At 41.2% G+C, this 14,911-nt stretch overlaps 1 protein-coding gene across 1 annotated transcript; it reads right to left on the bottom strand.

Moving 5' to 3' along the window:
- Nucleotides 1-11,584, bottom strand: LOC112043777 (sodium-independent sulfate anion transporter-like). Its single transcript, XM_024079352.2, has 10 exons — nucleotides 10,805-11,584; nucleotides 9,512-9,682; nucleotides 7,190-7,410; nucleotides 5,683-5,836; nucleotides 3,977-4,141; nucleotides 3,308-3,469; nucleotides 2,566-2,666; nucleotides 2,043-2,231; nucleotides 1,373-1,546; nucleotides 1-600 (listed from the first exon to the last, which is right to left on the bottom strand). Exons 1-10 carry the CDS (start codon nucleotides 11,037-11,039, stop codon nucleotides 361-363), a joined length of 1,812 nt encoding a protein of 603 aa, XP_023935120.2. The 5' UTR covers nucleotides 11,040-11,584; the 3' UTR covers nucleotides 1-360.
- Between the last annotated feature and the right edge of the window lie 3,327 nt (nucleotides 11,585-14,911).

Below are 14,911 nucleotides of genomic sequence, written 5' to 3'. Positions count from 1 at the left end.
TATTTTATACTCTGGATTAACATATAGGCTACTTTTCATGCCGGAAAAATCCATGGTTCCCGAGGGATTTGTGAAAAACTGAATTCCACGCGGACGAAGTCGCAGGCGTCCGCAAGTTTAAATAAATTAGCTATGAAATTGCATGCGTTTTCTACCTTCATTTTTAATTTGCTTGTTGATAAACATTGCGCAACCAGTTTGGTTTTAGTATATTTGGCGTCACTTGTATTGGCAAGTGTATTTTACTTATATTTTAAGCTAAAAATTTTCTCTTTGTTTAAACACTCCGTGCGAGCGCCCTTCGAAGCTATGCTAGGCACACATCTAGTTATTCTTAAGGTTAGGCCTTTGCTCTAGTCTTTACACTTCCTCTGTTTGAGGAGTCTTCTCCAGTAGCGGCAAATGCTCGGGTGGGGCGGGTATGGTGGGTGGAGGGGGATCAGCTGCCGCCGCCAGCGCGCCGGCCAGCGAGCGGGCGCCGAGTGCGCGGGCGTCCAACCGCGGGACTCGCTGCAGCGCCTTGAGCGCCTCGCCGCCCGCGTTGTAGCACACCAGGTAGTGGCCGCGCCCCTCCAGCTCCTTGGCCAGACGTTCCAGCACCTGCGAGTTATGGTATTGGTATAAGCTTGATATAAATCGTTAGATGGGCCCCGCCATACTAAAGAACGCGCAATTTTATGTCATTACCCAAAGACGTGCACGCACATCTTATCTTAGTACGTAACAAGCGCATGCTGTGAGTGGAAGTGGACTTAAAAAAAATATTTACTGTTTTTTTTATTATTCCCTTAATTATGCCTACGTGTTAATTTTGGAAGTGTACAAACACAAGCCACAACATGAATAAAGAGAAATGTGTTACGAGTGATGACGTACTCAATGTGCGAAACTAGTTACCACCTTTAAGTACAGTTTAATAAAGTAGAAATTTCAAATTTTTCATGATGCAAAACACGTCTTTACTCACGCTTGACTTGGGGAGTCTGAAGAATTCGTTACTAAAAGTGTAATTGGGTTATATAACGATTTATTTATTTTGCTATCATCCGCGAAAAGTCGACGAACCCATGCGACAACGTCACCCAGGTCCGTCCAGGTCGCATGGGTTCGTCGACTTTTCGCGGATGATAGCAAAATAAATAAATCATTATATAATCATGATGAACTTCCGCAAAGTAACGCCTGCTTCTATCCAATATGTAATTGGGTTGTAAATGTTGCCATCTACAGGCACAATGAAACAATATTTGCTATTTTAAACTACCAGTAGATGGCGTTCTCAGAGAATTTTGAAACAAACCATTTTGTGGTTGTAGTTGCGGTGTAGTTACGGCTGTTGCTCATAGATGGCGCTGTCGCGTGACGTGCTCACCTGTGCGGCGGTGTGGTCGAGCAGCGCCAGCGAGCCGCAGTCCAGCAGCACGGCGCGGTGAAGCGCGCGTGGCGGCGCGGCGAGCGCGGCGCGCACGGCGGCGGCGGCGCGCTCCACGTTGAGGTACACCAGCGCGCGCCGCACGCGCACGCGCAGCACGCTGCACTCGCTCGCCTGCAACAAGCATCGCTGCCTTGATGCATACTTCCACAAAAATCGTAATGACAAAATACTAGTAATGCACTTTAAGCATAGAAAATATTTGTCGCCGCTCGACATTTCCCAATGGCCATGCTTTTCTGTTTTTTTATGTTAGTACACTAGTTAATATATAATAATTTATTTATCTTACTATCAACCGCGAAACGCCGACGCACCCATGCGACAACGTCACCCAGGTCCAACAAAATACTCTCTACGTACGTTTCACCCCGAAACCGGAGCATCCTCAGGAAATGACTCCACAACGTGCAATTGCAAAGCAACGTTGCGGATAATAGATAAATAAATTATTATATATATTCATGATGAACTTCCGCAAAGTAACGGTTGCTTCTATCCAGTATACTAGTTGTTTTAGAATGAAGTAAGAGGCAAATTAGTTCAATAACTACAAAACAGCATTTTCCCTATCTATGAGACACATTTGCAGCTCCGCAGCTGACGGTACCTTGTCCCTGGCGAGCAGCAGGCGCGGCGGCCGCAGCAGCTCGCGCAGCAGCGCCGCCAGGCTGAGCAGCGCGCCGCCCAGCACGGCCGCCTCCACGCCCAGCGCCACGCCCGCCGCCAGCGTCAGCAGCGCCACGCCCGCCTCGCGCCGGCTCGCGCGCCACAGCTCCAGCAGCCCGCTCACGTCGATCTGATCACAAAACTGGCTACATAGATACATTTTTCAACATCGGGCTATTACTGAGAATTTCCTGAAAAGATAAACCTTATAATTTTGTAGCCCGATTTAGAATCCAATGGACTAATGAGGCTTGTAAAGGATGTCTATGTTAATCCATCCAGTCATATCCAAGCTGGTTTTACTCCCATGTGCTTCGGAAAGTCTGTTAATTAATCGTCGATCCCGGTTAGGATACATTGACATCTGGCAATAATTGTTGCAGAGGCAAATACCTATTATGCGAATGTTTGACTCTAAAACGTTTGACCCCTCGACGGCACTTTTTGCCTGTTATTTCACCCACCATGAATATAACGGCACAGATGAGCACGGACGACAGGCAAGCCTTGGGGATGAAGAAGAAGTACTGCGTGAGGTAGTTGAGAGCCAGCAGCGTGATAATGCCTGAAATAGAGACATTATTTAATCAATAAAATATAATTTATTCGCATAATTAAACAAAAAACAAAAATTGAACAAAACGATCGCTCGTAAATGGCAAAAATATAAAAAGACAGGCGATAAACTCGCCTGTCTTTTTACATTTTTACCCTAACAATGAGCCTTTTCTTCTCTCACTGCAATTAGCAACCATATTTTTCAGAGCAATGCTGTAAGGCAACAGAAATAAGCATGGAGGTTGTGGTTATTGCGCCGGACAAACTCTGTCAAAAATGCTCTACTCCTATTAAACTTTACCGAACAAATTAGCGATTATATTATAGAGATGTTGGATACGTGGGCATCGCTCGCACCAGCGCGCCCACCACGTCGCACACGCGTCTTTATCTGACACAGCGACTGACTGCATGGGCGTACCCAGCATTGTATCTAGGGGGAAGGGGGGGCAGATATACTTAAATTGAGTATCTCACATTACTAATTGATACTGTAGGACCAAACTATAGTTTTTCCTGTCGAAATCGAAACCCAATTTCAGCTTTCCGCTTTTTAGTCAAAACAATAATTTCTTTAATAACCGACCGTGCACCCTGCCCCCCCCCCACACCCTGTACCTCGCTACGCCAATGAGCGACTGTACTGACCGGAGTAGAGGCCGGCGGCGGGAGATCGCACGCCCGACGAGTGCGACACGGCGGAGCGCGTGAAGGCGCCGCACGTGGGCATCGCTCGCACCAGCGCGCCCACCATGTTGCACACGCCCAGCGTCAGCATCTCTTGCGTCGCATCGACGCGTCCGCCCACGCCTGCGCACATTATGAACTTATTACTGTACTGTAGACGAAAGTCTTAGAACAGATCGTGTTGCCAATGATAATCTACGGATCTGAGACCTGGCCGCTATCTTGGACCTCATAAGAAGGTTCAAAGTCGATGCTTAGAGTGGTCGATGGAGCGAATTATGCTTGGAGTTTCTCCGCGTGATCGAAACAGAAATGAGGAGTTCCTGTGCAGTCCAGTCGCCAAGCTGAAATGACAATGAGCAGGGTAAATATTTCTAAGCGGGTTGCTGCAGAAAGACGCTGGATGCTGGCGGTTCAAGACCGTGGTCCACGCAAGAGACCTATATCCAGCTGTGGACGTTCACTGGCTGTTAATGATAATGATGATGATATTATGTGTATATATGTAACTAAATGTATAAAAAGTTAGGTTTAGTAGTATACATCAAGAAATTGTATAAGAGCATTTTTAGTCAGTTTAATGTAAAAAAAAAATATTTTAGTTTCTTTTCTTCTTTCTTCTATACTCACTGAAAGCCTTAGCGATGGCGATGTTGGCCAGCACCATGACGAAGGGCAGCACGGCCAGGCCGGGCCCGAGCTGCGCCGCCATCTCCACGAAGCCCACGGTCTCGTTGCCCAACGTTGCGCTGAACGGCGGCAGGCCCAGCTTGGGCAGCCCGGACTCCACTTTACCTGATTACAACGACCACACAAATATTACTCCACTCATCTATACTAATAGTAAAGAGAGATACAGTTTGTGTGTGTTACGTTGTAAGGATGTTGTTTTTTTTTTTTTTTTATTCTTTACAAGTTAGCCCTTGACTACAATCTCACCTTATGGTAAGTGATGATGCAGTCTAAGATGGAAGTGGAAGGGATGTGGATTTTCATCCTCCTACCAAGTTAGGAGGATGAAAATCCACATCCCTTTCGGTTTCTACACGGCATCGTACCGGAACGCTAAATCGCTTGGCGGTACGTCTTTGCCGGTAGGGTGGTAACTAGCCACGGCCGAAGCCTCCCACCAGCCAGACCTGGAGAAATTAAGAAAATCTCAATCTGCCCAGCCGGGAATCGAACCCAGGACCTCCGTCTTGTATATCCACCGCGCATACCACTGCGCCACGGAGGCCGTAAAAGAATTTATAAAATTGGTTCAGTAGATCCAGATCCTCACAACATCCTTGAGGATCTGGATCTACTGAACCGATTTCTTAAATTCTTTTACTAGTAGAAAGCCATATTATTGAATGAATGAATGAAATATACTTTATTGTACACCAAAAATAATAATAACAGGCAAGAAATTTACTTAAAAACTAATGTACAATTGGCGGCCTTATCGCTAATGAGCTGTATTATTTGTCACTGTCATAGGCATATATAACATAAAGCCACGATCAATAGGATCGGAGAACTAATGAAAAGTGTAGCAGAAACGAGAAACTTTCCTTTTGAGAGTTTTTCGTTGCGTGCGCTGCGAAATCGGTTAAAGTTACGTTAAGCCGTCCAAGAATTATGAGGCATGTTTTCTAATAAAATAATTTTCATAAAAAGCTAAAGAAATAAAAGCCTCCGAAGATGTGCTAAGTATTTCGCTGTATATGTCAAGTGTAAAGATTCATGTTCTTGATATCTATAATCCATATTTTTCTCCTCCACAATACAACTTGTCCCCTAAAAAATAAATTGGAGTACTTGTTTGCTAGAAATTAAACACCAAGTGTCTCAAACGGTGAAGGAAACACATCGTGAGCAAATCTGCATACCAACCTGAGAATTGTCATAATTCTCTACGTCTGACAATCCAAATAGGGCTAGAGGAGTATAAACATAACCCCTCTCGTTCTGAGAGGAAACTCGTGTTCAACCGTGGACATGGGTTGTTAACTCAGACCAATTATAGAAGGACCAGTATCGTACCCAAAGTCACGAAGAAAATTGTCTGCCATTTTCTGAGGAAAACGATCTTACTTTTGGTATATATCATAAACTAAACTAGAAGTTTTTGCCCGCTTTTAACACCATTCTACTACAAAAAATGTGCTTTTACGGAGCTCTTTAACCGACGAACACGATAACAACTATGAAACATCGATACTACCTATATCGACAGTCTTTATAATCGCATTAGATTATTGATCATATACTTTGACAAAAAAGTAATGTCTAGCGAGGCATGTCCTATACTACAATTGGTCTGAGTTTGTTAATCATGAGGACTTGCGTACCGGAGAGTTTGAAGAGCGGTCGCAGCGGGTCGTACGTGCAGTAGGCAACCGCCGACGCCCCCAGCACCACCAGCGCGTTGCGCGAGATGGACACCAGCCACAGCAGCTTCTTGAGCCCCGCGCGCTTGTCGCTCACTGGCACGTCCTTCAGTTTCTGCACAGAGAAATACGCATATTCACCCACATCAAAGGTTCCCAAAATTTTTCTCATAGACCAGTTTATTATTTAACTGGTTCCGGTGGACCACCTGCTATTATATTCAAAGATCGACAAAAATGTGATTAGATTCACCTGTGGAAATTTTCGTTGCAGTTGAATGAACCCGCGAAATAACAGTTTTTTTAAATAGTGAGAATTGATTACTTTGTTAATTAATTGTTTGTGCTGTGAGTGAATGACAAAAAGTTAAATTGTCCAGGGAAAAGTTATTTCAGCTAACTTTAACTTTTGGTATCCACTCACAGCACATGGAAACAATCAATTCACAAATTATTTTATTTAGAAAATTAAAAGGAGAAGAGCAGACAATCTAATAAATATAATGCTGGAATGCAGTGAGAAATGGAATGTAGCTAAGAACTTTCTAGATATATAATGAAGATCAGGAGAATGATGAAAGACAGAATGGGACGTAAATAAGACTCGCGACGTTGATAGTAAGCTTTATGACAGGGACACCAGCGTTTAGAAGGTAGGAGGGGCTTTAGCCGAAAAAAGGGCTTGATTTACAAGTAACAATAAAGAAATCTAAATAGCTCACTACTCTAGAGGGGCAGACCTTACCTCCTTATAGGAGAGGAAATATTAGATCAATCATGCTTCAATGGTTACGGAAATAACCTAATAAATACCAGATGCTATTGATATCTGGCCATTGCCGGCAGTTTAATATCTGAGGCACAAAGTGTAAAACCATCAACTTCGCAACTTAGGACTGTTATTGAGAATTTCTGAGAAAAAAAGCTAAATATTTTATAGGTACACTAAACAGTGACACTGTGATAGAAGGATTAAATAATACATCAACAAACTACCCACGTGTTTTCCTGCTTCACACGTAACGACTAAACAAACATACTAACATTACGAGTAGGTACATTAGCTCACAGTTCTGAGACCTGCCGCGCAAACAAACACTTCATAAAACATCATCTTATCGCTGACTTTTTTGATTAATTTATTACTTTTGCCTTTTTAGGATTCCGTAATGAAACTAACTCGCCTGTATGACGTTTATAATACGTACTATTATCGTGAACCGGGGCAAACTTAACTGTCACCCTCACTATTCTACATGAAACGAATATTTTAAGGTGCATCTTAAATAATAACAACTAGCCCTTGTCTGAGGGCGGACGAAGTCGCGGGCATCCGTATTCCTTAAACTAGCCCTGTCTCAAAATCTGATTTTAGAGGACGTTTGCTAACTTTGAACTACCTCCCTGCCAAATTCCACCAACAAGGCGACTCCGCCACGCTGCTCAGCTCATCCAGGTGTATACTCACTCGCAGCGCCAGCAGCACGGTGCAGCAGACAGCGCCGAGCGCGCAGTCGGGCAGCCTCACGTCGGCCCAGTGCTGCGCGATGAGGCGCGCGTTGTCGAACGGCGACTCCGCCACGAAGCTCAGCCCCAGCAGCCCCTTGAGCTGCGCCACCACGATGATCACCGCCGTCGCCGACGTGAACCCGCTCGTCACCGCCGGCGACATGAGGTCCACCAGGAAACCTGCGACCGACCAACTTATTTAACAGGACATTAACAATGAAGTCATTTCCAACGGTTACAATATTAACATTGATTGCGAAACAGTAATATACCTACGTAAGACTTGAGTCTGCTTTTGGACGCGAGATCGATAAGCACCACTAATTCTAACTTAAACTACATCTCGGATTTATTTGCATTTTAAGTAATTATTTTGTCACATGTTGTAACGATAGAAACACTCTGAGGGAACCTGAAAGGTTACAAATCAATTGTTCTCAAAGGCTTGAATACTTTACGATTCCATTTATAGATTTACCTATGCACGGACAAGGGTTGCTAAGATTAGCGTGACAGACAAGGGTACCCATGAACTTGATAGTGGGTGAGAGAGTACCTAACTGAGAGCCTAAAGATGAACAGTGCAGACTAAAGCTGAGATGTTTAAAGTGTAACAGGAGGTATGATAATTAGTATTTGTAAAGATGAGTAGGTAAATCAGTACCTATTTGGGCTTCTACTTTCTACTTTCTACTTCTACTAGAACGCACCAATAGGTAGTGGATACGCCATTGTAGTCACCGTCCATTTAAATAGATAAGTAATTAGATAAGTAGGCAAATATGAATAGGGACCTTATTACGTGTAGACCTCGTGTCAACATGCTGTCAACTATCTCAAGGTTTGTGAGATGTGACGCGGTAAACTCATTAAAACTTTAATTAAACATCTCCCAAATTAAGCAGGCAAATATTATTAGATGCTTCTGTTACGGTTCTTATGTACTTATATGTTGAAATAATGATAAGCATATTTGTCACATTTTAAACAGTCCATAAGAATAAAATAAGGCAACAAAAACTAGTTTACCAAAATGTTTATAGAGGAATACAATTTAATTTATTACTCTCTTAGCTTAAATATAGAAATGAATAGGTATTATTCAGGCAAGGTGGTAAATGTCAAAGGTGAAACTGGATATTTACGCAGGAGATAATAAAGAGCACAATTGTGTCCCACAGTAACACAGGTGCAATATCTAATCCTTCACTCTGATTCTTAATCCGATGACGGATACGATCGGCGTGATCACCCTTACGACCTACGGTTTTCAACACAGGCCTTAGGTTGCCTGTCCACCAAAGCGGAGCGAGTGAGCGTAGCGGAGAAACGAATGAGTTGCGTACTGTCCACCGGAGCGAAGCGAGGCTTCGGAGTGAAGTGACTTCCCGAAGAAACTTCGTCGCTCCGCTTCCCCGCACGTGATTCCCTGCTCCGCTTACCGGTTTTATATAAATTTTTAAACTAGCTCGCAAGTCCCTGTCCACATATGAAGAGCGGAGATTTTGTGCAATCCTATTGGTTAATATTTCTCCGTTTCTCGGCTCCGCTGCCTCGCTCCGCTTCGTGGGACTGGCAGCCTTACAGAGGCACAGGGGTGTTAAAAACCCAAGTATACTAGACGATTTGTCTCGATAATTTTCATTAACACCTGTTGTGTTATTCTGTAATGATTTATAACTCGTCTCTACCTAACTCTATTTACAGGATCATGTTAGACAGAAAGTTATATAAAAGAATTCGAAGCTCATAATGTCGACTTATAAAAAAGTCTTTAGTCTTTACAGAATGCAGCGACTGGTAGTGTTGTTTCAGAGCCAAAGATTATCACCCTAAGCCCGGCAGCGTAAGTAGTGCGTCTCCGTTAGATCTCCTCTCCTGTAACGAGGGCGGCCTGTAAGCCTAACATGTGACCCACAACATAAAGTAAAAAAAAAAGATACAGTCGACCAATGACGGCCAATCCGGAAATATTATTCTCTGTTTCATCCTATAGCAACTAAAGGGATAGGTAGGTATTACCGGTTCGCATTTATTGGTAAAAATTATGTCATTTTGTTTTCACGAGGTATGTCGTTAATCGCGTGTTAGGGCTACTGGCTCTATAGTGAGCTGATGATGAAGGTAATATATTAATAAACGGTAGATTGTGATTTGTGACTCACCAACTTGAAGCAAGCCCACTGGTTCTACGTTCCATATTAAGTGATGCTCCATATCTCCTCTCCTATAAGGAGGGCCTGGTCCTGTAGTGGGCTGATAATGAAGGTGTATTGCTCACCAAGCCGCAGCAGGCCCATGAGCAGCACGAGGCAGCCGGAGAGGAAGGTGAGCAGCACCACGAAGTCGACGGGCAGGTCGCGGCACGTGTGCAGCGTGAGCAGCGCCATCAGACTGGTGGGCCCGATCGACACCTCCTTCACCGTGCCCAGCACCACGTACAGCATGGTGCCTGGTCATACACGCAACGTTAACTCCTGGTCTAAGACCCTGTGATAGCCAGAACTTAGCCATAAAGTTTGTCGGCCTATGCTCCAACAACAGGTCCTATATAAGATCATCATCATTATTAATAGTCGATGGACGTTCACTGATGGACGATTGAACTTCCTAACACCACGATCTTGAGCCGCGATAAGTATGATAGGTAGGTACCTAACTATAATGTTTGGAGCTTGTTGGTTTTCGGAGGCAGCAGTTGTTCCCAGTTGCTAGACACTATTAGCTTCACCAGAAGGGCAACGTGCACCAGAAGTGTGACAGACAAGGGTACCCATGAACTTGAGAGTAGGTAAGAGAGTGAGTAAAGGCCTAAAGAAAATGAAGAGTGAAGACTAAAGGTGAAAAGTTTGAAGTATAACACGAGGTATGATAAGTATTTGTAAAGATGAGTAGGTAAATCAGTACCTATTTGGGCTTCTACTTTCTACTTCTTCTAGAACGTACCATTAGGTAGTGGATACGCCATTGTAGTCACCGTCCATTTAAATATTAGCTTCACCAGAAGGGCAACCCTTCGCCATAGACACTATCCCGAAGAAAATTCATAAAGTAGGCTGTATATCCACTTTATTTGAGGCTTTAGACTTTAGACCCTTGTAACCTGCTACGTCTCAAGTCCACCATTAATATCTTTTTAGTTCTACTTATTGTAACTATGAGTAGATAAGCCTACTTACATATACCTAGTCGTAGTTATAATAAGAAGAAGAATGGGATGACCAATCTTGATGTTCAGCTTTTATCCCTTAATTTATTCTCGCTATGACAACGTCAGTTGATAGAACAGAAAAAAAAGATTAATTTATTTCTTCTCTTTTTCTAATAACGACACAGTTCTACTTTCGACTATAAATAATTAAATAAATAACAAAATGCTGTGAACAGTGGTCTGTTTGAATGCTAACTAGAGTTTATGCAGTGACAGCTATAGGAAGGATTACCCTGCTGGAGCTCCGATTTGTATAATTTAAGCAGTTTCCGAGCAAAAGTGAATAAGCGTATCTTAGACGTTCGAGTATAATCACGTCCATCCGATGTTCTATATTAAGTGTTAACATCTCGAAAAACTCACCTACAAACGCAGAGTATAATCCATACTGCACTGGCAAATTGGCGAGCGATGCGTACGCTATGCTCTGCGGCACCAGCGTCAGGCCGAGTGTGACTCCAGCCACAGCATCTGCCACGGCAGTCTCGCGGTCGTACTGCGGCGCCCAGCGCAGGATGGGCAGCCGTCTGGTCAATACACCCCGCCACCCTCGCTGCTCCAAAGACTTTGGAAAAGGAACCTCTTCCTCTGACTCCATTCTTTACATCCGCGGATCTTTATCAAGTGCAAACTATCCACTAAATCTCAGTAATTTAATTTGGGAAACTGTTCAGAGATTCTGCCCCAATACGAAGACGGAATGAAGCCAGCCAGAGTTTTCGACACAGAGAAAACCCAGTGGACAAAATAGGTTAGAAACAGCAGTCTACTTTTCTCTATTCCGAATTATGATAATCTCAGTGTAAACTCCTCCGAAAGACAATCAAGTCGGATATCCAAAGACATTTAGTATCGAACACTACTGTTGTTGACAGTGTTTGCTTCAACCGAATGTGTGCTGAGCGTTCGCGCGGAGTGCCGATCGGCTCAGGACTACGGAGATGCGAGTCGCTCATTATCTTTATGTCGGAGGAAACCCGTCTTCAGCCGTTAAGTAAACTAAACGACTGATAGGATTCTGATAAAGTCGTCTTGGCGTAACCTTTAATCCTGTTTGCAAATCCAAGTTAACTATAGTAGCGGAGCCGAAGAGGGAATTTTTGGATTTACTCGAGCGCGGCAGTATACCTTGCACGTTGATGAGTACCTCCACCAAGTATAAGCACTTAATGGATACGTTCAGGGCAACCAAAAAAAAAAACTAACTTCAGAAATACTCAACCAGCACGTAAGATAAGGATAAAGTAGGTTAGTTATTGGCTAAAAGGTGTGCATTTTGAAAATCTAATAAGGGAATGGAAGAGTTCCAAAGTTACAAAATAAAACCCATAATATGTATGTTTATATTGTGTAAAAAAGATTTATGTAGGTATCTCATCCATACAAAACGAAAGCGTCTCTTCCATTAGTGTTTTATTTGCGTTTTTTTTTATTTTGTTGAACATAGGTACCGTACGATCTAGAAAATTACACAAAACTGGAAAACAGGCGCCATATAATTGGTCTGAGCATATAAGGATATTTTATTTTATGTTTTATCGATTACGATACCTATTATGTAAATTAAATGATTATATCCTCCAAGGTTCATTTTATTTAGTGCATAGATATACAATATAGAATTATACCAATGATTTAGTGAGTGTCGTGATCTATGTTATCAACACCATATCATGTAAGTAAATCAGAACCAGTTTTAGTGACACAAAATTATTTGTTTTACATGTATGTATTTAAACAACACGTTCCTATATTTACTATTAATTTATGATAATTTTTAATGGTTTTATAGATATCCACATAATATATTATACTAGCGGATTTATATGATTTTCCTTGAGTGGAAATTAATTTTCGGATATCCTACCTAATTTGGCTATAATCATAGAGACCAATAGGTACATATTATGACGAAGAGAATTAACGCGTGTCTTATAAGGGCTTCATAAAGATTCGCTTAAGTCACAAGTCTCGTGTTATGCTCAGAGTTATTCTACCATCCGCTCCGTAGAATTTTATATTTTGTAGAAACCGAAAGGGAATGTGGAATTTTCACCCTTCTAACAAGTTAGGCCGCTTCTATCTTAGATTGCATCATACCATCAGATCAGATGATATTGTAGTCAAGGGCTAACTTGTAAGGAATAAAAAAAAATATTCGTCTCTTTCTAATCTTAAAGCTCCAAGCGTATAGGCATGTCACATAGCAGAGTCTTCTTCTGCGAGGTACAGCAATGTGGGGATTGTCGACAGGGAGTGGGAGAGACGAGAAGGCAGTAGGCGTCTTTACTTTTCTTCATTCTACAATTGAAGCGTCTAGTCGCGTTGCTGTTATTAATTCATTGTAAATTATACAAACTGGAATTTTTCTTTTTTTTTTTAATTTTCTTGCAATGTATTTTTGCATGTATGAAGTGCACACAACTTTTACCTAGTTTATTTTGCCTACGAAAACCGCTATATATTGCTCCATTACTTTAGGAGTCTTCTCGAGCTGATGGACGTTGGGATCCCAAGGTGCAGGAATGGAGACTCCGCACTAGAAAGCACAGTGTTGGTCGATCCCCCACCAGGTGGACTGACGACATCAAGCGAAAAGCCAAGTGGCACGTCGATTCTCTTTCTACGATTGCAAACGCTTCGAAAACTAAAAAAATGTATGCCATTCCCATAGTCTAGTTTTCGAAGAGTTAGCGATCGTAGAAAGAGAATCGACGTGCTACTTGGCTACAGGGGCAGAATAGTGATGTTTGAAAGTCCTTCCAAAAGGCCGACGTTCTGCAGTGGACGTCCATTAGCTGACATGATGATGGTGAATGTTTGATTATAACTATAATCCATGTTTTGATCGATCACAATTAATCCAGTCAATTTAAATATATATTTCTTGCCTTTAAAGATTATCATTATAATTTCAAAATTAAAATTCATCAAAAATTAGACATGCTTGGGATGACGAAATAAAAACATAAATAATGTAAACATTTACAGATTTATTCATACCCAATAATACTTTCTACAGTGTCCGATAAATTATACATATATCACGTTAAATGCGCCGCCGCGGCCGGTACGAGTCGTGTTTAAGTATACAATTACATATATAATTATATATACATATATCTAGTAGATATATAGTGTATAAATGTTGTATATAACAAATAATATATACTAAGTATATTACATACTTCATACGCGATACGCAGTCATGATATACTCGTATACCTAGTTTGTGACAATTTTAAGGCAACATCATAAACTAGCACTTAGTTTTTAAATACTTGATTTTAAGAAATATTATCACCATTACCATCGCAGTGTGTATTTACACGAAGTATGTACGAACTTTTTTAAAGGTGCCCTACGAAATAATCTTAGTATATTATTGCTATTTTCCACAAAAATCATGCCCAAAAATAGTTAGTAAGATTATCGCAGAAAATGGCAAAATAAATTAACACATTGTGTTCATTTCTTATAATATAAATCTACAATATTCCGTTTTTTGTGTAGGTAGGTACAATACAGTGTTTTTAATTCAGGATAATATTATTTCTTAATGTAGCGTGGTTATAAAAATGATGAGATGATAAAAAAAAGAATTTTAATAAGCAAATTACTAATACTAATATTTAGTGTAAGCAGTGCTTTTATGCTGCGCACACCACGGGCATGACACTTATACAACTTTTGACTTTGACTTCGATAGTTTTCAACCTTTATAAGCTCAGGTACATACAACTACACAATATGCTACATTTTTTATCCTGCGTGGGTTTCAGTCACCATAAAGAATTATATAGTCTAAAATAAATGAATGACTTTTTCGTTTTATTCATATTTCTATCTTTATCGAGTTTTAGAGAATGATTAATGCAACTAAAACTTTGTTAAACAAACTAATTTCAGTCATGTTTTATACGTCATTTAATTATGACATCAATCACTAGTTATCCTAAATATGAAGCTGATTTAAAAAAAAATAGCTTTATACAATTTCGTATATCAAGACATTGAAATAGGCATCCAGGTGAACAAATACAAAGCCATGGTTATTATTTACACAAACAAAAATTTCATGTCAATTCTATATAATATGATAGTAGTATTATAATGATTTTATATAATAATTATTATCTAATAATTAGTTAACGTCCAACGAATTACTCGCAGTTCAAACTGACCTCCCAACACGCGAATTTACCAAGTAACATGAGCAAACCATTTTCCTAAACCGAGAAATATAAAACTGTTGATGAAAAATACGAATAAAATTACAAAACATATAGATCTAAGCAAGAAGAAAGAGAATATTACACGTATGCTGAGTCATAAAGCACAGAGCAATTACAGATTTACGCACAGATACAAATTTTGCTCTACTTCCCTTAGAAAAGAAAATCTGTGCCCGCACTTTACCGCGTCACCGGATAGAAATTGCGTGCGCGACCGTACAGTACTAAGTTAAGT

Source organism: Bicyclus anynana, chromosome 11 (assembly GCF_947172395.1).
Source record: "Bicyclus anynana chromosome 11, ilBicAnyn1.1, whole genome shotgun sequence".
NCBI classification, from domain to species: domain Eukaryota; kingdom Metazoa; phylum Arthropoda; class Insecta; order Lepidoptera; family Nymphalidae; genus Bicyclus; species Bicyclus anynana.
The sequence above is the reverse complement of the archived record's forward strand: the minus strand, read 5'-3'. Positions and strand labels throughout refer to the sequence as shown.

Coding starts and splice junctions, on each gene's coding strand:
- LOC112043777 (XM_024079352.2), bottom strand. CDS start 11,039: ATGGAGTCAGAGGAAGAGGTTCCTTTTCCAAAGTCTTTGGAGCAGCGA. Junction 2,232..2,565: donor TCTGTGCCGTTATATTCATG/GTGGGTGAAATA, acceptor TTTTGTGATCAG/ATCGACGTGAGCGGGCTGCT. Junction 601..1,372: donor TCGACCACACCGCCGCACAG/GTGAGCACGTCA, acceptor CATAACTCGCAG/GTGCTGGAACGTCTGGCCAA.